The sequence below is a fragment of the Amblyomma maculatum genome, chromosome 7 (assembly GCF_055883805.1).
Source record: "Amblyomma maculatum isolate TAMU_Amacu chromosome 7, ASM5588380v1, whole genome shotgun sequence".
NCBI classification, from domain to species: domain Eukaryota; kingdom Metazoa; phylum Arthropoda; class Arachnida; order Ixodida; family Ixodidae; genus Amblyomma; species Amblyomma maculatum.
In genome coordinates, this window is record NC_139350.1 from 46,874,886 (window position 1) to 46,898,574 (window position 23,689).

The window sequence follows — 23,689 nt, forward strand, 5'->3', positions numbered from 1 at the left end:
CCCTTACGTGCGCACGATGCCTGGCCACTCTGCTACCAGTCTGCTGCTGACAGTTGAGTTGGCTCTGTAATAAAGCCGGCTCTGCAGGGCTCAGAAAAATACCTGTCCCGTACAAATTAATCTGTCGTAATGATTTACAGTGCGTGATAACTCGTCCCGCATGAGCTGTAGCAGACGCCAGCGAAATAAGAGCGCTTTCACCCTAGTGCAACAGCGAAAATCCGAATAATGTCGAATGAAACGCCTTCTATCATGGGTGGAGGTCCACATATGTTGGCAGAGGGACAAAAAATCTCCACTGTTACTGAATAGGTGCACAAAAGCATCAGTACTATGTCGCACTATTGAAAGAAAGCATTGAAAAGTCGACTAGTAGATGTTGCAGTAGCGCCATCTGGCGGCGTCAATGAAAAACGGCGTGCCCAAGCGTCGCCGTTCGCGCCACTAGAAAGTATTCTAGTTCACTATAGTTATGGTGGTTGATGGCATTGTATTTTTCGGTTCTGCACCCGACTTGTTGCAGCTGAAGCAACCGACTGCAAAGCTAATGCCTGAGAAATGCAAATTTCAAGGCACGTGGCTTCACAACGACTCTTACAAAGACTGGATTGCACCAGATACGACGAGTGAGCACCACGCAAGATGCAGTCCTTGCAGCAAGGCCTTCGATATAACCACCATGGGCGAGCCGGCATTGAAGAGCCATATGAAGAGTGCTAAGCATGCTGGTGTCATGAAGATTGCAGTCAATAGCTTGGTGCGAAAGTATTTAGTCCCAAGTACAGTAAAAGCTTGTTAATTCGGACTTCTAGGGACCGTAAGATATGTCCGAATTAACCGAATGTCCGAATTATCGAGAGAACAAAAAAAAAACATGCACGACTTTATCTCAACATACCTTTATTACTTAAAGTAATCACGGATGCTTGTCTGCTTTCCCACAGAAACCCGCACGGATACTATTTTTCTTAGTCCTTCCAGGTGCTCAGCAGCACGCATGCCATCTGCAGTGCCCCAACAAAATTCCTCTAACACAACGAGGGCCTCTGCTGCTTCCTTCACAGTGCGAGGGGGCCGAGGCTGCTCCTCTCGTAGCCCCTCTTCCTCCTCCGAATCTTCGCCGTGCAGTACGTCCCGGACAATTTCTTCCTCAGTTAGAGAGCCGGCTTGTAGCAACGCCGTCATCAATGCTAATGTAATCGGCGAGTGTCACTGCATCCGGCAGCACACCTTCGAAATCCGGGCAGTCATCTGCATTGTCGTCTGGCGACACTTCTGCCACTGTGTCATTGCAGGGCTCAGGCAAAACGAAGCCACTGTGTCGAAAACAGCTAGCGATGACGTGCGCAGGCGTGTTCTTCCAAACGTAGGCAAGAATTTGACCGCGCTCAGAAGATCCACGTCGTACTGCTTACCGACTTCATTGCACAGTAGCATGTGGTCCAGCACGCTCCTGCGGTATTTAGTCTTCACATTCTGAATTATACCTTGGTCCATCGGTTGGAGGGCCGATGTAGTGTTGGGCAGCAGAAAAACAACTTCAATGTTGTTCAGTCTGGTGGCACTGTTATGTGCACTACAGTTGTCAAGGACAATTAACACCTTGCGGTTCTTCGCGAAAAACTGTCGGTCTAACTTTTGTATCCAGCCGCGAAAAATTTCCGATGTCATCCAGGCCTTTTTATTAGCCCGGTACTCCACCGGAAGAGCAGGCACGTTCTTAAAGCACCGTGGCTTTTGTGCCTTTCCAATGACGACAAGCGGCAAGTGCTCTGTCCCCGTCATGTTTGCGGCTAAAAGAACGGTCTCGTTCTTTACTTCTTTTTCCTCCGATGCAGGGATCTCCTTTCATTGTCACAGTCTTGTCATGCAATGCCTTAAAGAAAAGTGCTGTTTCATCAGCATTAAAAATGTCATTTGGATCATATGCTGCGATATGTTCCAGTAGCTGAGCGTTCTTCCAGTTGTTGGCAACATCTTCGTTGACGGCACCTCTTTCGCCGCGCACAGTCTTTAAAACGAGACCATGTCTGTCTCTAAAGCGTGCACACCACCCTTGTGACGCTTTGAATCCATCGATATGCATCATCAGTGCAAACCTCTCGGCCTGCGCCATGATGAGGGGTCCACTCAATGGGAGGTTTGCATCACGCGAGTTGACCACCCACCGAAGCAAGGCTTCTTCCAACTCCAGATGAGCTGCTGTTCGTAGACGCTTTCTTGACGCTTGGAACTTCTCGCTTTCGAACGCCTGAAGAATCTGTTCTTCATTTTTTACATATGTGCTTAAAGTACTCCTTTTAACGTCATATTTTATCATTGCTTCTTGTAGGGAGAGCCCGTTCTTAAGGGCCCGCAAAATTTCTACTTTGGTAGCCAAGTCCTTGGCCTCATAGCTCTTCGGCCGTTTCGCCGGTGTTGCCATCGGGGGCGACTGCGGTGATACCAGCGCACAACAGAGAAGCAAAGAGCCGCACTATAAAGCGAGCAGTCTTCAATACAATAGCATAGCTCATCAACAGCAGCAGAACGACAAAATGGCACCGCCAGTAACGTCGACTCGTGAAAAAACAAGAAAAAGCGCCCATCCAGCCACAAGTCGAGCCAAGGTGATTAATTGATGTCCATGGTGATGCTGCTTTTGGGTATCGCTATTGCTCCGCGTTCGTCTTATTTTCGTTTTCGAGCCTCGGTAGCTGCCCCAAGTTGTCCGAATTATCCGTTGTGCGGTCAAATCCGTCCGAATTAACGAGAGTTTCGTCCCATAGACTCCTATACATAATTCTGGGGACCAGACGCGAAGGTCGAACTATCAGATTTTCCAAATTAACGGGAGTTGAATTAACGAGCTTTTACTGTACAAGCCAACAGTCAGGCGTCCTGACTCCTTTGCAATAGTGAAAGCTAGATTATGCTTGCAAGGCACACGAGTTGGTGACGAACGCAGAGATTCTATGGACTTTGAAGGTTGTCACATCGCATTTCTCCTATCGGTCATCATTGGAAGCACGCCAGCTATTCCAGAGTATATTTCCGGACATTGACGTGACCAAAGCATTTTCTTGCGGAGAGAAAAAATGTGCCTATGTGACGTCCCATGATCTGAGTATTGGGCAACCATTCCCCAGCATTTCATCAAATATACTAGCTCTATCGTAGTGCAAGCAGTTAAGTTTTTTCAGGGCCCAATAACTCCAGCTTGCAAGTGAGGTTCGCGGATGATTATGTACTGTTCAGTGAGGTAACCGGTCGCGATGATCAGATAACCCTGAACAATCATCTTCAGAACCTTCTTTCTTGGTGCAATCGTTGGAACATGGAGGTAAATGCTAACAAAACAGTTTACATGAAGATAATAAAAAAATAAATAGCCTATCTTTTCCTTACACTCTTGGATCTGAGCCACTAACCGAGGTTAGGGAATACTAATATCTTGGCGTCACAATAACTCATAACCTGAAATGGAACATTCACATTCCTAACATATGTGACTCAGCTTTTCGTAAACTCTGTCTTCTACGTCATAAACTAAAACAAGCTCCCGCTGAAAGTAAACTTTTAGCCTACACATCAATAATAAGACCAAAATTGGAGTATGCCTGAATAGTGTGGGACCCTTACACAAAAACGAACAATGATTTACTGGAAAGAATACAGCTTAAAGCAATCAGATTTATTTTTTCGAAATACCGTATGACTGATTCCCCGACAGAAATAATAAGACAACATGGCATTCAGACATTGGAAATAAGAAGAAAAATACAACGGCTGAATTTTTTTTTCTTAAAAATAATCTCCTCACCCTCACTCCTGAGCCTTATGTAACGCCAATGGCAGCACGCCGAACACATCATCGTCATGCTGACTCTCTGACTCCCTATAATGCCAGAACTAACATTTTTAAATATTGTTTTTTCCCACGCACTATAAATGATTGGAATAATTTACCTCAGTCGCTACTTAACAGTATTGGTTCCATTGACCGTTTGAATTACTGATTTCATTTTCTTGTGAATTAGTAATTATTCAAATTGATCTTTGTGTTATATTTCCTCACTGCTTAAACTGTACTGACAGTTCATTTGTACATTTATTCTTCACTTTTTTGTTTTGGGAATTGTTTGGTCACAAAACCGAGTGTTCTTTTTACCCATTTTGTTATCGCAGCTGGTAGGCTGCATTGCTATTGTGCACACTATTAATTTGGTCCTTTTGTTCTTACGTCTGCTAATGTAATAATTCTGTACTTTGTATGCCTCTCCTGCCTGGATCAAAACGAGGCCTGCAGTATTGTGTAAATAAATAAAATAAATAAATAAAATTGCAAGAATTTTCATGGCTTCTTGAAGGTCACAAACAAGTTTTTCTTATTTCAGTGGAATCTCATTGGTACAGTCCTGATGGGTATCAAATATATATATATATATATATATATATATATATATATATATATATATATATATATTGTAAAAGAAGGCTAGGTCGAGACGGCGAGGTCGTGACGACAAGGACAGCGAAGCCTTGTCTAGCGTTTTAATCCGATCACGAACCCAAGCGCGCGCCGGGGGGCCGGCGCCGCGGGACGATGATGATGGTATGTACAAATGAAAGAAGAAGATCATGGCATGTACAAATGAAAGAAGGTCCACAGAAGGCTCACACAATCTGCCCGGGGGGTCGGAAGCGGCCTGCCTGGCCGCTCCTAATCAACCGAAGTACCGCGGCGCACAAACGGTTTCAAGCGAGAAACATGAACAATTTCAGTTCCACGGTGGCGTCGATCGGCTGGGGGATCAACAGGCGTGACTTTGTAGTTAACTGGAGAAGTTTGGCTGATGATCTCGTAGGGACCAAGGTAGCGGTGGTGGAATTTGTCACTAAGGCCAGGGGTGCGCAGTGGTGTATAAAGCAGTACTTCGTCACCGGGACGATAAGAGACCACGCGATGCGTAGAATCGTAGCGACACTTGCGGTCTTCCTGGCACGCTGCTGTGTTTAGGCGGGCAAGATGACGGCATCTGGCCACACGAGATAAGAACTGGGTAGGTACTGATGTGGAGTAGTCGGGCGTAGAGAAGAAAGAAGCGTCGAGAATTGTAGTGGGAGGACGGCCATAAACGAGGAAAAAGGGAGAATAACCGGTAGTCCGCTGTACTGCTGTGTTATAGGCGAAAGTGACGAATGGTAGAATAGTGTCCCAATTTCGATGGTCCGGTGTGATGTACATGGAGATCATATCCGATAAGGTGCGGTGAAATCGCTCAGTCAGCCCGTTAGTCTGGGGATGGTAGCTTGAGGCAGTCTTATGAAGGGTGGATGACGCGTGAAGAACTTCGGCAACTACTGCCGATAAGAAGGCCGTCCCGCGGTCACTTAGGAGTACCCGAGGAGCGCCATGACGTAATACAATTGATCGCAAAAAGAAATTTGCTACTTCTTGAGCGGAACCAGTTGGTACAGGTGCTGTCTCAGCATAGCGTGTAAGGTGGTCGACAGCTGTTATGATCCAATGGTTACCCCCATCGGAGAGAGGTAGGGGACCATATAAGTCGATGCCGACTACGTCGAATGGCGTGGCGGGACAGGGAACAGGTTGTAGAAGGCCAGCGGGTGAAGAAGTCGGCCGTTTGCGACGTTGGCATAGAGGGCAGGATGCGACGTATTTGGCAACGCTGGACGATAGGCCAGGCCAAAAGAATCGTTTTTTCACGCGGTCGTAGGTTTTGTCAACCCCAAGGTGACCTGCAGTAGCGTCATCGTGGAGAGCCGCCAGTATACGTTGACGAAGCACACGCGGCACGACTGGTATCCAGCGAGTTCCATCAGGGCAATACACGAAGCGGAGTAGGATGCCATCTTCGAGCTTGAAATTGCGAAGTTGTCGGCGAAGCCGAGCATTGGGTGGGTCCGAAGCGCCAATAAGGCGGTCGATGATGGGACGGCAGTAGGCATCGGCTAATTGCTGTGAGCGGAGAGCGTGTTTGTTCTCTGAGTCGTCAAATGAAACTGTTGTGATATACGTCGGGGAAAGAGATGGTCGGCTGTGGTCATAGGTGGAAATGCATTGGGAAGACAAACAGCAAGCCGATTCTGAAAGTGGACAGCGAGAAAGAGCGTCGGCGTCTTGGTGTTGGCGACCCGATTTATAAATGACGTCAAAATTGTATTCCTGCAGGCGTAGAATCCAACGGCCAAGTCGGCCTGTCAAATTTTTGAGCGAAGACAACCAGCAAAGAGCGTGGTGATCGGTCACAACTGTGAAGTGCCGACCGTATAGGTAAGGGCGAAACTTTTGGACAGCCCAGACGACGGCAAGGCACTCCTGTTCGGTAATAGTGTAGTTTTTCTCAGCTGGAGTCATAGTCCGACTGGCGAAGGCAATCACTTTCTCACGAGAAGTTGCATCGCGCTGCAGAAGTACAGCGCCAAGAGCGATACCACTGGCATCAGTGTGCAGGATGGTTGGAGCGCTGTCACTGAAGTGGCCAAGGACAGGGTCTGATGTGAGGGCGTGCTTCAGGTTATTAAAAGCAGCTTCGCACTGTTCAGTCCACACGAAAGGGCTGCGTGTTTTAAGTAGTTGATGAAGTGGAGCAGCAATACTTGCAAAATTCTTTATAAAACGCCGGAAATAAGACGCCAGGCCTAGAAAACTGCGCAATTCTGTAGTTCGTTGTGGACGAGCAAATTTCAAGACCGCGACGATTTTTTCAGGGTCTGGACGAATGCCGTCATGGCTGACTAGATGTCCCAATATTTTAATTTGCTTCTGTGCAAAGTGGCACTTCTTGGTGTTGAGCTGAAGGCCCGCTGAAGCGAGACACGTGAGGACCTCATCCAGGCGCGTGAGATGGTCGTTAAAAGTTGACGAAAAGATGACAATGTCATCCAAGTAACATAAACAGGTTCTCCATTTTAGGCCACGAAGCACAGTATCGATCATCCTTTCAAATGTCGCTGGTGCGTTACAAAGTCCGAAAGGCATAACATTAAATTCGTAAAGGCCATCGGGAGTTGCGAAAGCGGTTTTTTCTTTATCGTCCTCGTGCATAGGTATTTGCCAATAACCTGAGCGGAGGTCCAAAGTCGAGAAATATTCGGCGCCTTGGAGAGAGTCAAGGGCGTCATCAATTCTTGGCATTGGGTATACATCTTTGCGGGTAATTTTGTTGAGTGCGCGGTAATCAACACAAAAGCGTACCGAGCCGTCCTTTTTAACTAACACTACTGGGGAGGACCATGGACTTGTCGAGGGACGAATAATATTGCGATGGAGCATGTCATTTACATTTTCTTCAATTACCTTTCGTTCAGAGAGGGAAACCCGATAAGGCCGTCGGCGAACGATAGAGTTACCTTCAGTAATGATGCGATGGTGCGCAACACTTGTCCGTCCCAGTGGTGGGGAAGTGGCATCAAAAATGGCTTGGTGTTGTCGAAGCAATGTCAGCAGTTCTTGGCGTTGGTTCGGCGTGAGGTTAGGATTAATAGTCTTTGTGAGAACAGAAAGAGAGACGTCTGTCGAAACGCGGTGCTGAGGCTGAGGGGCGGTGAGCACCAACAAGGACAAAGGCTGAACATCCACCTTGCAGCGGAGAGAAGTTCCTTTTCGGAGCACGAGGGATTCACGTGAAGTGTTAGTGGCCGCTACTGTCGCTGAGCCGTTGCAGAACCTCACAAGACTAGACGGGAAGGCGATACCGCGTTCGAGATGACGATAAGATGGTGCGATGAGTACGTCCCTGTCAGCGATGTGGTCAGAAACAACGGTAAGCAGTTTTTCGCACTGAGGAGGCAGAACAGTATCAGCGGCGGCAATGAGGGGATGATGTCGTTCAGAAACTTCACATGAAAAATCGCTGTCTGTCATATGGATAACACGGTCGCCACAAGAAATTAAGGCCGAAGCGGTTGACAAAAAATCCCATCCAAAAATCATCAGATGCGCACATGGAGAGAGCACAGCAAACTGCACATGATGGCGGACGCCGTCAATAACAACTCGGACGGTGCACTTTGCTAAAGGGCGCAAAGGGACGTCGTTGGCTCCACGGAGTTCAGGCCCATCATATGGTGTGGTAACTTTTCGCAAACGGTAGCACAAATCAGCGTGAATGACAGAAATTGCAGCCCCTGTATCAATCAATGCTTCAACCGGTAATCCTTCAGCGAAAACAGAAATCACATTATACGGGCGATCTGGAGGACTTTTGGTAAGTTCGCAGACTGCAGTTTGACCTCCGGAAACTGCAACGCTTAGTTTTCCGGATGGCGGGCAGAGAGAGTAGTTGCGGGTCGGAGAGGGGAAACTGAGCGGCGGTATGGGGATATGGACCGACGTCGGGATGCATGGGTTCCACGAGGCTCAGACGAGGATTCTGGAGGTGGGGATGATCTTCGAGGTGGGCTTGGAGTAAACCGGCGTTGATAATATGACGTTGGAGGGATGTCACTTTCAAAGGTATCGTAACCACGGCGCTCATTCTGGAGGCGGCGACGACAGACGCGGGATATATGTCCTCGAATGCCACAGTAATAGCAAATTGGTCGGAGGGGCGCCAAGGTGCGTAATAGGGTGGCGCAGGTTGAGCCGTCGCTATTGCATTGACGTGATTGTAGGTTGGTGCCGGTCGAGGCGGGGGAACTAAAGGAGGGGGGGATGCTGCGACGTGCGCGTAAGTCGGTACTGAGCGGGGTGCCGGAGGGCCAGATGTCATAGGTTCGGTGATTGTTGCCAGCTCTTCTTTGATGATGCTGCGGAGACCTGCGTCATTAGATGTTGCGGAAGAGTGATCGCACCCGTGTCGACAGACAGGCTTGAGGGCCTGGAGCTCCTCGCGGATGATGGCTCGAATAAGTGCCCGCAGGTCGAGATCAGCATAGGTCGGGCCAGTAGCGTTGGCGGGCTGCAATCGGGAAGACTGCAGCTGCTCGATGCGTTGGCAGGTCGTAATAATGGAATCAATAGTTGAAGGATTCTGAGCAACTAGGATGTTATATGCCGTAGAATTGATTCCTTTCAAGACGTGGTGTACTCGTTCATGTTCCGCCATGGTGGGACTAATACGCCGGCAGAGTGCAAGTATGGCCTCTATGTAAGACGCATATGACTCATCAGGATCTTGACGGCGTGAAGCGAGCTTGGTCTTCGCGATCTCAGTCCGAACTGCCGGGTCGGCGAAGTACTGTCGGAACTGCTGTTTGAAGGTGGTCCAGTTAGTTGTGTGGGGCTCGCGGTTGATGAACCAAGTCCTGGCGACCTCAATAAGGTAGAAAGAGATGTTGAGAAATTTCAGAGCATCGTCCCACCGGTTGTAGGCACTGCAGCGTTCGTAGGTGTCAAGCCAGTCATCGACGTCTTCGTCGCGACGACCAGCGAACAGCGGCGGGTCGCGCTGTCGTGTGGGCACAGTCGGAGGGGGTGGTGCAGCCGAGGTAGAGGGTCCGGCTTGTTCGTGGGTACTGTCGGTAGACATAGCGATGGCGGCAGTTGCCAAACGGCGACCGGAACGTAGCTCCAGCGAGAGGCAGGGCCCAAGGCAGCAAGGGGATCAAATTTCGCCTCCACCACTTGTAAAAGAAGGCTAGGTCGAGACGGCGAGGTCGTGACGACAAGGAAGCCTTGTCTAGCGTTTTAATCCGATCACGAACCCAAGCGCGCGCCGGGGGGCCGGCGCCGCGGGACGATGATGATGGTATGTACAAATGAAAGAAGAAGATCATGGCATGTACAAATGAAAGAAGGTCCACAGAAGGCTCACAATATATATATATATATATATATATATATATATATATTTATATTTATATTTATATTTATATTTCTTGGAAGAAGGCAGCAGAGCTGGTAACAACACAAAGCGTAAGAGGCACGCACACGCAGCGTTGTCTTTGTGTGCGTGTGTGTGCCTCTTACGCTTTGTGTTGTTACCTGCTCTGCTGCCTTCTTCCAAGAGATGTGTGACCAACTAGCTCAGCGTTCCGACTCTGTTATAGGGAACCCAAGTTCAAGTTTGGTCGCGCGACGGCAGCGCCGCATTCCTGGCGTGTTGGCGAAATGTGAAACGATGGGGCTTCACCGGAGCAGACGCTCCGCTAGCTTCCTGTGCAGGCGCAGCGATCGCGTTGCGCCTGGCGGTTATTTGGCGATACAAAAACGCTTCCGCTGATGCGAAACGGATGTACTAAGTAGCATTGTGTCATGGAAGCCACAATAGTAGGTGAAGCACCAAAAGACGAGGCTCACATGTGAAACTTTGCAGATTCCTTTGGAAACGTGTCCGCAAGATGTTTCCCAACCGCATGACAGCGTTCTAAGAAGTCTCTCATTCTTTGTGGGAACGAAAAGAGCCAATTACCCCTTTCTTCCTAAACTCAGAAATGTTGACAGTTGACAAAGACGGCTTGGAGAGGCATCAAAAAAGTACAGTGGCTTAACACTATGCATAAAAAGTGAAGAGGATGGAAGATTATCCTGCTCTTCGCTCCCCGCGTGTCTAGTTTTGCCGATTTTCTGTGCTCTCTCCCTGCTTTGTGAGTGCTCTGAAAGCAACCAAATCAACAGATGCGACGTCCGCGAACGAGATTGATGTGTGAATGTGCCCTAAGTGTCCACAGCTGCCTTTCCATTTTTAGATTGACCAAGAAAATATCTAGGAACGAGGCCTTTTTTTTTTTCGGGGGTGGGGGCAGCATTGGAAAACATGCTTTGCTGAGACGCTTTTACAGATTTTCGCGAATTGACCAATAAATTAACCATTTATTATTATTAATAACGAACATATGTCAGAAGTGCAGTACAAAAGTGATCCATAGCTATGGCTCGACTCAGACTACTCGCACGGAGCACCCCATTCGCGTCACAGGGTTCGTGAGTGCTAACCAAATATCATAAATGAAGCACAACCATTTAATAAGGACCGAAATAAAACACTATGTAGTACAAGCTTGGATTTGACTTGCCTTCCGAGCCAGCGAGCCAGTTATGTCGCGTGCAGCGCACGGAGCAAGCATGTGCTTATGAGATTGATAGTGTTCTTGTCTTTGAAGAAACACCTCCTTCAGACTATAGACTTATTCTACTGCAAGATTTCCTTTAGTAACGTCGTAATAATAAAAAACAAATCCGTATATAGATCTCATGCAACAGGACAAAACGATGGTCAACGAGCGGGCCACTTTATTTCACAATATACTGATGATACTTTAGCAGTTTTTAAACATATTATATACTACAATATAATTACATAGCGGACTTACCTCTAGATGCACTTCCTACGTTTTTGCTAACGTGGAACGCATCCACAATAAATCTTTACTCATCCCCGTCTGTTTGCTCTACAATGCAGACGTGCATAAAAAATTTCCCGCCTATAATTGAGTATCCTTCATGAAATATGGGTCAGGTTGCCCAATCAAGACTGAATGCAGGTGGCAGGTCGCGGTGCGCCTGCGGGGGCGCGTCACAGCGCGTGCTCGTGCGAGAGAAAGTGCACGGCGCACACCGTGAAGGCAGCGAGCTGAGCCGGCGGTGTCCAGTGTGTGCTTTTTTGTCCGCGAGACAAAGCAGCGCAAGATGTCTGCACGTGCCGGAAGCGAGCGAGCGAAAGGAGAAAACTTGCACAGGGATGCCTACGTGGGGCCGCCGCGTGTATCCCCAGTTTCTATTTTTCTGTCAGAGATGGCGCTCCCTGTCAGGCGCAGCAGCGCCACTCGACGGTGCTTTGGAAGCCTATTATATATATATTATTTGAAAACCGTATTATGCAGAACAGGCTTCTAAAAGTCTCACGTGAAACATATTTGGCACCGAGCTTACTTTTTTTTTAGGCGCTTCCCACTTTCTGCTGGGCCTCTTCTTTCTCAATGTCTAGAAACAAGCTTTCGTGAAACTAATATATATAAAAAAACAAGTTCATTGCTTAGCTTTGCACCTGCAGCTGCAAAGCCGCCAAGAGCGTCTAAAACTCGTAAAACTTGGTTCTCTGCCCACTTCCCCCAGAGGATCATCTCTTCAAGAGATCACATTAGAGGATAAACACCTGGAGATGTTATCTGCAGTAAAAATAAAAACTGAGAGTTAAATTCTCAATAACAACAGAGTATGCAGGTGGGTTCATTACAAGAGCAAATTCGATTTCTATCGAATGTTGATAATTGGCCATGAGTGTTACCACTGCTATGGCTCTTATTTCTCCTTGCTGGGACTTTGTAGCTGCCCCTTGTAGTGAAATTTGAAACCACACAAGTTTTGCATGCAGTTTGGGAGGACCAAATCATCCAAGCCCTCATGGGAATATGATCATGTTATCTATAAGAAAATGCATTACCTCTATGGGGCACCGGCTGTTAAATGTCCACGGAAACGGCCCCCAAGAAACCACTGATAAACGTGTTCAGTGTGTAGAACACGTCCTTTTGAGCATTAACGCAAAGTATAACTCCTTGGAACATAGCCAGCGATTTATTATTAATCTTTAAAAACAGCGTTTTTTGAAATTCGCGGGCAGAGGAAATGTCGCTTGGCGGTGTCGCATGGAACTATTTCCTAATCCCGTGACGTCACGGGTCGGTTGACTGGCAAGGTTTGCTAGAAGCTGCCATTCGCTGCGGTCACTGCAACCATGACGTCACGAACACACTTCCGGTAGCTGCGAAAGTCGTCTGCTCGTACGCTGCTCGAACTCTGTGCGGGCTGTTACAGCTCGCCGCCCTTATCGGTTAGGTGGCCATTGCCCATTAAGTGCAACAACCGAAGCGACGCAGGGATCGGCAGAACGAAGCTGCATTTACAAATATCTTATTTATATAACGTGGTTTCAGGAGTATCGGAGTGTTGTCCGACGAGGCGTCAACAGCACGGTCAAGCACCGCACGATGGCAGCACCTCCTTGACCGCCGTAAACATAGCCGCTGTGGCCACTCCTCCCGCATACCGTTCGCGAACCACACGGCGGATCGTTAGCACCGATGTCCGAAATAAAGCGTGCTAAAATTTGTTGGCGTCTGGAATATTGAGCCGAATATCAAGTATGAAGTCCTCGTGAGGATCGCTGACCAGCAGCAAATTGCTGGTAAGAGCGATAGCCGTGATACAAGCTAGTTTCTGCTCAAGCCAGCTGCCGCTGGTGCATTTCGGCTGATCCGATAGCTCTGCGATTAATGCGTCGGCAGAGTTAATCCTATAATTATTTTACTATGGCAGGATAGGAATCACTATAAGGCAGTTTCATATGTAGACGATTTACGACAGCGTTGATCATGTTCCAAAGCGTCGACCGCCGCGGCTTCGAAGCGAAACAATAGGCCTAGCGACGACTAGGGACGGTCACGCACGGCGCCGGCGTTCGCCGCGCTCGCAAGTTCCACCCCCGCGGTAATTGTGTAAAGCGTGGCCCGCATGGAGCGTTTTTTGCGCGCGAAAACGCGTCGCACGCCCGACGCCCGCGCCGGCGTCGACGATTTCACTCCCGCATGGTCAGCATCCGAGCGGCTTTTTTTTGCCGCCCAGTTGCGCGACGCACGCGCCCCCATCCGGCCGTGCGTCGAGGTCGCGCACATCTTGTTTTCCCTGTCGCCGCGAGCTTCAAGTTGTGGTTTCCCCTCTTTCTTCTGGGTCTGGTGTGTCAAGAAAACAGGCACAGGCATCACTTCCAACAGCTATGTATCTAAATGCAGAAGCCATAGCACAAGGGAGGTATCGGAGGTCCGCTGACAAGTCTAGCAGCTCATAAACAACCTCCGAGCTCAGCGTAAACACTCGTGGCGCCAGCGGACGGCCCACCTTCACCGAACTCTAATCTAAAAACCTAAAAGAAAAAGGAAATCCACGGTGCGCGATGCCCGGACCTTGCTGGCGTCGCCTCGTGCGTGGAGCGACTCAGAAAGACTACATTGCTGCTCGGCCATTTCGGCCGAGAAACCCGAAACCCTCGGCGCCGTCGGAGCGCCAAACCCCCGTCGTTCTTTCCAGTCTCGCGAGCTTCCCTCTCTCTCGGCCGGCGTGGGCGTGGCTCCAACCGGAATCACGTGACGGCTGCTCCGGCTCTCATTGGCCATCTGCCGCTGCCGACTTCCGGCGTCGGCGCGTCGTCGGCGTTTTTATCTGTTCAGCCAGATCCCGACGATTTGGCAAAATCGTTCTCTCTGGCGGCAAAAAAAACGCTCCGCTGCCGTCGACGCCGGCGAATCGCCCGGAAAAAACGCTCCATGCGGGTCACGCTTAACGTACCTCAGCCTGCTCGCGGCATCCCGTGCTGCAAGCGTTGCAAACTCGTGTACTTTCATAGCTAAGGCCGCGTATTTTTTGGCGTTCTGCTCAGCAACAAGCCGTTCAAACGATACTGTAGGCTCGACAAGGCTTCAGTACGCAGTCGCTGCGCTGTCGGCCGTAATCGAAGACGTCGGGCGGCACCATAATCTATATATCGATCTTTAAACGTGATACAGTGGGCAAATGAATAGCTTTGTGAAGCAGACCCGCTCGTACGTTTCGCGCACTCGGGCGCCGACGAGTAGCTTCCGTCAACAGACGCCGTCATAACCTCGGTTAACGACGCAAACCGAGGTCATCAAGCTCGGTTTTGCGGTAACCGCGGTTAGTGGTGCAACCATGGTTTGGTCCGCCGTGTAACATAGGATAACCACGGGTTCGCGGTTACACTAACCGTCGCTGCGCGAACTGGCGAACTCCTCAAGCGTGTGCAAGCGAGGACGGGGTGGCGGAGTACGCATAGGAGTACGCCAGCGAGCGAGCGCGCGGCAACCGGAAGTTCGTCGAAGTGACGTATGTCTGGGCGGAGCTTTGAACTTGCTTGTATTCTTTGTTTTTTTATGGCTCCCTTCGGCGTACGAGTTGAGAGGGAAAATTGGAAAGGTCATTTTTAATCGCCGATATCTCAGGTGTTGCAGAAGCTAGATCGAAAATTTTTGCGGGAGAATGATGGGTGGTTATCAATAACTATCAGTGTTATGGCATTGTTTACCCTTCTTGGTGACCCCTTTCTGGGGACCTTTAACGAAAGAAGCCTGTTATGCAGAAAAACATATTAAGCAAGATTGTAACTTCAAGATCTCACTTGGACAGGCGATTCGCGACGAGGTGATTGAGGCCACCATCGACCACGAGCGGGGCTGCATGCAGTCCAAGGACAACATGGACATTTACTGCACCCGGGAGCCCCAGGCGGCATTCCACCAGCGCATCTGCTTCTGCCTGGACATCCACAACCAGTCTGTTAAGGTGCGTTTTCCACGGGTGCTGATGAACAGAAAGTGCTGCCATTTCTTTAGCATTATTTAGTGCGTGTAACCCATCCAGCATATAATGTGCACCTTGAACCTGAAAAGTATGACTAGTAACTGTGTAAGCAGTTTGTTTTGAAAGCAGTTATGGCTGAAGGATCGCAGAAACACTGCCACTGCTGTCACCCAAGGCTTCACCACCTTTCTCAAAGGCCCTCGTTAATTTGGCCTCCTTTAATTGGGATAATTTGAACTGTTGAACAGGCCGAGCGCCAATGTTAGTGGATGGTATCAAAAGCTCGTTTATTTGGACACCTCGCGGTTAATTTGCCCCTTTGAATGAGGTCATCTTATGAGCAGAGAGGCAAGTGGCAATCACACCATCTGGTGTGCTTGATGTTTCTGAAACCTTAGATGCAGGATGAGCAGATACAGAGGTAGAAAAGTTTATAGAGTTTAAAAAGTGAACAGGTGCTTGATTATGAAACTTCGTTTAAAGATGTAGTTCAGAGGCAAACAGGTATCGCCAATAAAGGCGATTAAGATGGTGGTGCAGTTGATTTGCTTCATCGGGACATCAGAGCTGTTGCGGTTAGGACTGGTTTTTTCTAGAGAGAAGATTCGTCTCTTCGTCGCAGTATGAAATTTTGATGCACGTCACCATTAAAGGCACATGAGAATTAAACCAATATGGTACATGGTCGTTTCTTTTTTTTTTTAAATTACCTGTTGTGCCTGTTGTAATGTTCTTTCCAGGTGCATTGTAGAGAGACATGGATCCAAAGCACAGAAATTTGCATTTAAAAAGAATGAGTTCTGTGTTTTTCACAATCTGAATAATCTTGATTGTATTCTACGTATGAAAAGATCACAGCTGAAAATGATTGGGAAATTATTGAGAAACTCTGGTAAAGAACTTCATGTGGCTAGAAAAGACACGGATCCGACCCATCTTCAAGTTTTCAAGTGCGCAGTGAGTCAAATCACGTGGCCACTGTATTTGAGCAAGGCGGTAGACCTGTGCTTTTTCTTCTTAAGGACAACGCAGAAAGTGTTTGCAGTCAGTTTCTTCCCTGAATCCAGGCTAGAAGGGCAAACTCCACTTGCCTAATAGCTAGATTGGATGTTACATGTCTGCAAAGTTTCTGCTATTCACTGGTTTTGCGAGCTGCTTTTATTTGAGGGGCAAAATAAAATGCATAAAATGGTTTCGGGGCAATTGGCGGCAGAGCTGCGGTGAGTGCAAATGACTTCCAAAAAATCAAGCAGTCGGTTGTGATCGACCTTAAATTTCAGCCGCATCTTTACATTAGCTTCCTGGGTCACATGGTGCTGAAAAAAATATTCAAGCAGGTTCCATTTCGAGTTTCGATCAGCGACTTTACACACTTGTTTATTCATTCAGTGATGGTGTAAAACAAGGCTCGAATGGGGTTTAAGGGGAAATGCATTAAGAAAATTGACCTTGTAAGAAATGCTGGGCAAGCAATGAATTAGTGCCTTCCTTTCTTGCCTGTTGTGTTTCATCTAGTCTGTGCTGTTTGTCGTCGCAAATGTTGGAAGCAGGTGTAGCAAAAACATGCTGAAAGTTGAAGCAAAAGCTCTGTAATGTGACACTGTGTGGAGAAAGATAGCATTGGAGGCAATGGGGGGCTTTGAAGAGTGTGCAAGATGGGATATGTACAGCTAGAAGCAATATGAAAGGGAACATGGGAGCGCGTGGCTTCCACGCTTTCAAATGTGCTGCCATCAACAGGTGATTAGAATCAGCGGTAAAGACGCATCGAAAGTAAGCTTGGTCGTCTGCTCTTTCTGAGCGTACCCTTGGTGCCACCAATTCTCGTGTTGTGTTGGTGGCACCGCTTTGCAAAGCGCGGAGGCCACACGCTCCTATGTTCCCTTTCATATTGCTTTCATCTGTACACAGTATAGCTCCAGCTTTTAGTTTTAACAGGCAGGGGGTTGGGAATAGTGTGGCAATTTCACCCTGCTGTATCGCGAACTGAACCATGTCTCTCTCTCTCCCTCTCTTGGTTCTTTTTTCCCCAGGCCATGCGGTTCCCACCAAAGTCGTACAACCAAGACCTGGAGTCAGCCGAGGTAAGGGGTCTCTGCTTGCATGCTGCGACAATCATGGATTTGCGGGATAGGAGCAGACACCAGTGGCACCTGCGTGACTGCGTAAAGCTGCGCCAGTTTGTCTCAGTTTGAACTGCTGGAGAATTGCCCTCACTCATCCAACTCCCTGAGCACCTTACTGTGATGGGGAGAAATATGATCAGTCTAGTGCCTCTAAGCAGTGGGAAATGGAGCTGAGGGGGTCTGGGAACATGCTAACAACATCCTGGTTGAAACCAGGAAGGAAAAGAAATTGGCTTTGGCATGGCATGCGATGCAAAGGCATGACAATCTTTGTTTACCTGGGTTCCAAGAGAAGCCAGATGGGAGTGCAGGGGATAAGGTAACTGCAGCTGGCACAGGAGACCTGCGGAGAGATTTCAGGAAGAGGGCTTTGTCGGGCTGGTTGGTTCATGTTGAACGAAAGGAAGAAACAGCTCAAACAGACGGAACGTGTAGAAAGGCGATGACACATGAGCTCATCTGTCTGTCTCGCCTTTCTACACGTCCCATCTGTTTGAGCTGTTTCTTCCTTTCCTTTAAGATTTCAGGAGCGCCTTTGTCCTGTAGTGGGTGTAAATTTTGTGGGTGTTCAAAAGAAATGTTGTATTGAAGGGCTGAGGTAATTTACACCACCTGGAATTATTTTATGCGCGCTGGTACCACGCAGCGGATGGATGCCTTTTGCATTTTGCCTTATGCATGCACCAGGGCCAGGGTTGAGGTACACAGTGTATGTAGCCAGGCTAATTACGATGGTTTGGTAGGGAGACATAGGCTATGAGGAACGCTGCAGGGGAGGGCTTCACATTAATTTGACTTGCCCAGGGGTTTTTCTGTTGACATCATGCAGTATTGCAAATTATAAGACGACTCCAATTATAAGTCACCCCCCCCCCCCCCCCCCCCCCCCCAACTCGCGACCCCCTTTGGGCAAAAAGTTACACTCCGAATTTAGGTCGGCACTGCCACACCCTGCGGTCCTAGCTTGCCCAAAAAGTATTTGAGAAGGCCGAGTCATAAAGAAACATTTATTTGTTCACGAGATATCTGTCATTGCTTGTGAGGACACAGTCGCGATCATCATCTTATGAGCCACTGCTGCCGCTGGTCGTCAGAAGTGGTGCCGAGATGCCGCACGTGGAGAACGCCGCAGAGACCATGTCTGTTTGTATTCCATACCAGGCATCGTTGACCCATTGAGCCACTTCGCCCAAAGAAGCTCGCTTCAGCAGCCCTGTCGGTGTATTTGGGTTTTCTTGCTGGAGCCACTCGTTGTAGAATGCACCGATGCGGTCTTTGAATGGCTTGTTCAGTGCCACATCCAGTGGCTGAAGAATAGGTGTCAATCCGCCCGGAATGATGACCAGGTCGCATTCTGCGTCAGCTACCGTTTTTTTCACACGGTCGGTTATGTGGCCGCGGAAAGAGTCCAGGATGAGCATGCTGCGGGGCTTCAGCAGTGCCCCCGGACGCCTGCACCACACGAAAGGAAACCATTCGAGGACCATTTCATCATTAAAAAATCCCTTCTCATTCACCCGCACAATCACTCTTGGCGAAAACTTTTCCTTCGTCGGGATCATTTTCCTCTTGAACAGAAGGAGTGGCAGTAACTTGTGCCCATCTGCCGTACAGCATAACATGACCTGTGTTGCCCATTGTCAGCAGGCGGACCTGGCGCTCCCCTTTTGCGGACATGGTCCTATTGCTAGGCATATGAAGCCAGACTGGAGTCTGGTCACCGTTGGCTATTTGACCAAGCAGAAATGAATGTGTTGCCCGCAAGTCACTCACGTAGCGCAGAAAAGCGCTCCGTTTTTATTCGTAGGCTTTGGGCAACCGTTGGCACACGGTCGTTTGTTGATTTAGGCTTAGGCCGTTCCTCTTCATGAAATTGTCACCCATTTCTCAGACACTTTAAACTTGGTACGCGGGATGCACATCTCTTCCGCGACAGCGCGTGCCTTTGTTTCAATGTCATTGTAGCAAACACTCGGGCTCTTGCTTCTCTGGTCGTGAACCCAACCTTGGACCGCCTCCTCAACGGCAGGGTATTGTCCGGACTTCAGCCCGCAAAAGGAAAAAGCTTACTTCTTTGTTTTCTCCAGCCTCTCAAGCACTTTTCCGAGACGTCGAACTTCCGCCTTGCTTCGACGTTGTTTTCAGACTCGACGTAGAGGATGACTTTCCTCTTGAAAGCAGCGTTGTACTGTTGCCGAGGTTGCGGCGGCATCTTGCAAGGCATCCGTCGAGTGACACAAACCACATACACCGCTGTTAGCTGTCACATCGGCTAGAGTCCAGGCGGTGCGACGAGAAGAAATGGTGAAATGCACACAACGTTGCACAACACGTGAAACTGCTTCTCGGCTCATGTGACTGGTCGCGCGTGGTCATTTTGGATTGGATTGGATTTGTAGCTGTCTCATTTGTATCAAACATTGCAAGCCCGCCCGGCTTTGGCCGTTTTATTTTTTCATGGAACGCCCACGGTTTGTCGATAACAAGTTATCGCATTAAAACAAACCTTTGGTGCAAATCTCGATTAACTTTTTTTTTTTTTTTTTTTTTTTAAAGCAGATTACTTTTGCATTGTGTCTGACAACTTTTATGGAAGCGCACGGGGCGTGATATTATCCGCGACTTGGTCGAAATTACTTTTGACCTCGCATATAAGCTGACTTTAAGACTCCGCATATACGTCGACCCCGGTTATAAGTCGACCCTCCAACTTTTGGAAGGACATTTAAAAAAAAAAGGTCGACTTATTCGCGGCAATATACAGTAACTACACCTACCATTTTGCTGCCGCATTGAAGTAAGGTTGGATTAAACCCATGTCCTTAGGCTTGGCAGTCAAATGTCCATAACCAAGGTTGGAATTTCGCAAAGCATATGCGGCCGTGCCCATTTGTACTCTTCTTTTCTATAAATGTGTGAGCTTTTCAACCTTACAATGGCAGGAATGCCTTTGAGGGCTTCATATTGTGCTCAACTACCTGCTGCCATGTTTAGTGGTTGGGGTACTCGGCTGCTGAGCTTGGGGACTCTGGTTCTACCCTGGCTGCAGTGCCCATATTTCATTTCAGGGGGGGGGCACCTGTGTACTGCACATTGTTGGCGCACATTTAAGAGCTCCTGGGTGCTTTAAATTATGTGAAGCTCTCCACCCCTTATATTCGGGGTCACTCTGGGATACTACTCTGAGATGTTAAATCCTGTGAATCAAACATCATTGTAACAAACTTTTGGGACACAGGCATTGCTGGAGCTGAGCAGTGAAGTGAGAACATCACTGGAAAAGGAGTTTACTCTATGAATAGGATGACAACAGGAGACACACAACATGGCACTATAGCCTTTTCAATATGAACTCACTATCCCTCCTGTATGGTCCATACATCATTAAAATTCATGTGCGTGCCCACCAACCTGTATATCTTTAACAAAGGTTAGTAGATTTCTTCTTTTCACACACACACACCGCAATCGTGTTGCAAATACTTAACTGCCTCAAAATCTGTCACAGTCCGCACTCAAACCTGCCGTGGTGGCTCAGTGGTTAGGGAACTGCGGAACTGAGGGACGTGGGATAAAATCCCGACGCAGCAGCTACTTTTTGTTGGAGGCGAAAAGCTAGGTGATCATATGCTCTGTGTGATGTCAGGGCACGTTAAAAAATCTCAAGTGGTTAAATTTCTACAGTCATCCACATGGACATCCCTCGTAGCTTTGTGCCGCTTCAGGACGCTAGACCATATGAACCAGCCAACCAGTTTTCGTTCCGGCATTAAACCCTGGGTTCCAGATTTTTCGCAGAGAGATAAAGGTGCTTGCGACAAAAATGCTGAACAGCAGAGAGCCATGCTTTCAGCACATACTGAATGAGACGATGGATGAGAAGCTGAGAGAAGTTTCTAGAAAAGTCTCCATAAATTGCAACACATTCCTGGTCATGCCGCCACATTTTTCTGCTTGTCTCGGGCAACAACAGTGTGCCAGATCAGTGTGTCAGGTCCACACGCGTTCTGCTCAAATCATTCGCTGGACCGAATTTCTCTGGTTCTGTCATCGTGTGTGCAATATGCCAACAACCAACAGTGTCTGCAGTGTTCACTTTAGGATACTCTGCCCAATGTGCAACCCTGATGTTTTTTGGCATACTTAAAAACTCCTTCGGTAGCATTGGCTCGTTGCCCTTGAAGCTGCTAGCCGCTCGGTAATTCCACCTTTTTGCTGGTTTGGTGGCTAGAAGTGCGCAGTGGGTCAGACGATATACTTTGTTCGAGGCCCTCAGTGCCAAACAATATTGCAAAGGCTAGCGAAAATTTGAATGCAGGGATGCATAAAAGGACCAAGGAAATAATTCATGCCTTCAAAACTAACAAATGCATTTACTTCGAAGCAAGGCCTCATTTGTGTTGCAGAATTTTTCTAATGCGTGACAGGCGGGCTAAAGTGGTTAGAGGATGGGTAGATGGCTTCCCAAGGGCAGCTGACTTTTTGGTGGAAGCCTTTAATGCCTCATCATTGTCAGCAGAGGCTGTCCCACTTTCGAGGGAGATAATTAAAAATAAAATAAACCTTGTTTCCACCGGGAATCAAACCTCCATCCCTTGGATCCCCAGTCGAGCGCTTTACCAACTGCGCCATGCCCCGGATCGTGAAACGCTCTTCATAATTCCCCTTGTCTACCGTGAGGATGATAGCAGGATTTCGTGAGTGACAGATACTGCACCTTTCCTTTCCTTTAAGGGCACACGATGTACTGTCACGACAGGTTATTACGTCACCAGGCGATTCGTGCATACAGTCGACGACCGATTTTTCGGACATGCTTGATTATTCGGACTTTTTCCCGGCCCCAGGACATACCTTATAAAGTCAATGTATTATGCTGCTCAAAATTTCGGACACTATAAGGAGGGCTAATCGATTTTTCGGACATTCCAGGCGTCAGCCGGGCCAACTGCCACACATTTTGAGTGGTTTCGCCGCCATCTTGTTTGTTTATTTTTTCCTTCGATAGCCTCGAAACCGGTGCCGGCCTTGCATGCCACTCCTCAGCTAAACTGACGCTGGATAGAGGCTATATTATTTGCCTAGCAGCTTCCGTTTCCGGGACAACGTCGCTGTTGTCGCTGCTCGCCGCCGGAGTGCTTTTTTTTTTTCATTTAGCGTGATCGCTTTGACTGCCTGTTCCTCTGTGTGTTCGTCGTGTGTTTCACGTGCGTTGCCGAGCGGAGTGATTAGGCCTAGCCGTGGTCGTGCTGATGCGAGAACTATGTTGTGTCGCTACTGTGGCTCGCATTTAATTGAATCGGTTTAAGTTCTTCAAAAAACTGTTTCCGAATTTTATAAGGAGATTTTTTTTTTTTCCGTGCAAAGCGGTAGCGAGAAGTCACTCAACGGAGTCTGTGTTGTGATCCAGTGGTTGGTGGTTGTGGTGTGCCTCGACAGTGGGAAAACCTACTCTGTCGATTTGTTTGGAGCACTTAGTATGCTCGCCAATGCGTTGAAATCTGTAGCACCCACAACGCTGTGCAATTGCTTCCGTCACGCGGGATTTGTGCTGAATGACGAGTCGGCTGCCTGGACGAGGAGAGCGTGGTCGAGCAGCTGTCAGGCAGTGAGCAGCTCATTCACGACCTTCACACTGCTGGTGTCGAAATTCCATCGACCATCTTGCTTTCAGAGTTCATAGACGTGTACCATAAGTTGGAACTGTCCGCTGGGCTCACAGATGCAGATATTATTCGTCAAGTGCTTGTGGTGTCTGAGAGCGACGACGATGACTCACTTGCAGCAGCGCAGCCGACACAAGCTGAGCTGGTGCAAGCGAAGTTCAGGCGGACCTGTTAGCACGGAAGCGGAGCGGGGTGCAGAAAGCATTCATGACTTTTTCCGGCCTCAGAGTCAATAAGAGGCAATAAATTGAGCTTTTTTTTGTGCACATTTGTTTTTTCGGACATTTTTGTGGTCCGTTGAGAGTCTGAAAAATCTTGTCGTCGACTGTATACGAAGCTGACCCCGTTGGGCATCCAATCTAGGTGACAGTGCGACACCTTTCATTTGGCGCTTCTTCAAATGCTGCACCACACAGCAAACAGAAGCAGACCCAGATGTCTCGGAGGCGTTCGTACAGCAGGTATCAGCGGCATTTGAAATCGATTTACAGGATAGAAAAAGTGCAGTATCTGTCACAATTCTCTGCGGACACATGTACCATGCTGTAAAGGAAGGAAGATGGGAGTAAAAGGACAGAGGTAGATAGAGGTGCCATAGTGGAGGGCTACGATCCATCACATGGCTTTTGCCTCATCGC

General features: G+C 48.3%; 1 protein-coding gene across 6 annotated transcripts in view; it reads left to right on the top strand.

Annotated features, from left to right (window-relative positions):
* LOC146183132 (26S proteasome non-ATPase regulatory subunit 3-like) overlaps window positions 1-23,689 on the top strand; it is a 178,811-nt gene that overhangs the window by 122,850 nt on the left and 32,272 nt on the right. For all 6 annotated transcript variants that reach the window (XM_084609024.1, XM_084609029.1, XM_084609030.1 and 3 more), the window contains 2 exons: window positions 15,086-15,241; window positions 17,293-17,343. In XM_084609024.1, coding sequence (XP_084465150.1) covers window positions 15,086-15,241; window positions 17,293-17,343 — 207 coding nt within the window. The remainder of the gene's footprint in view (window positions 1-15,085; window positions 15,242-17,292; window positions 17,344-23,689) is intronic.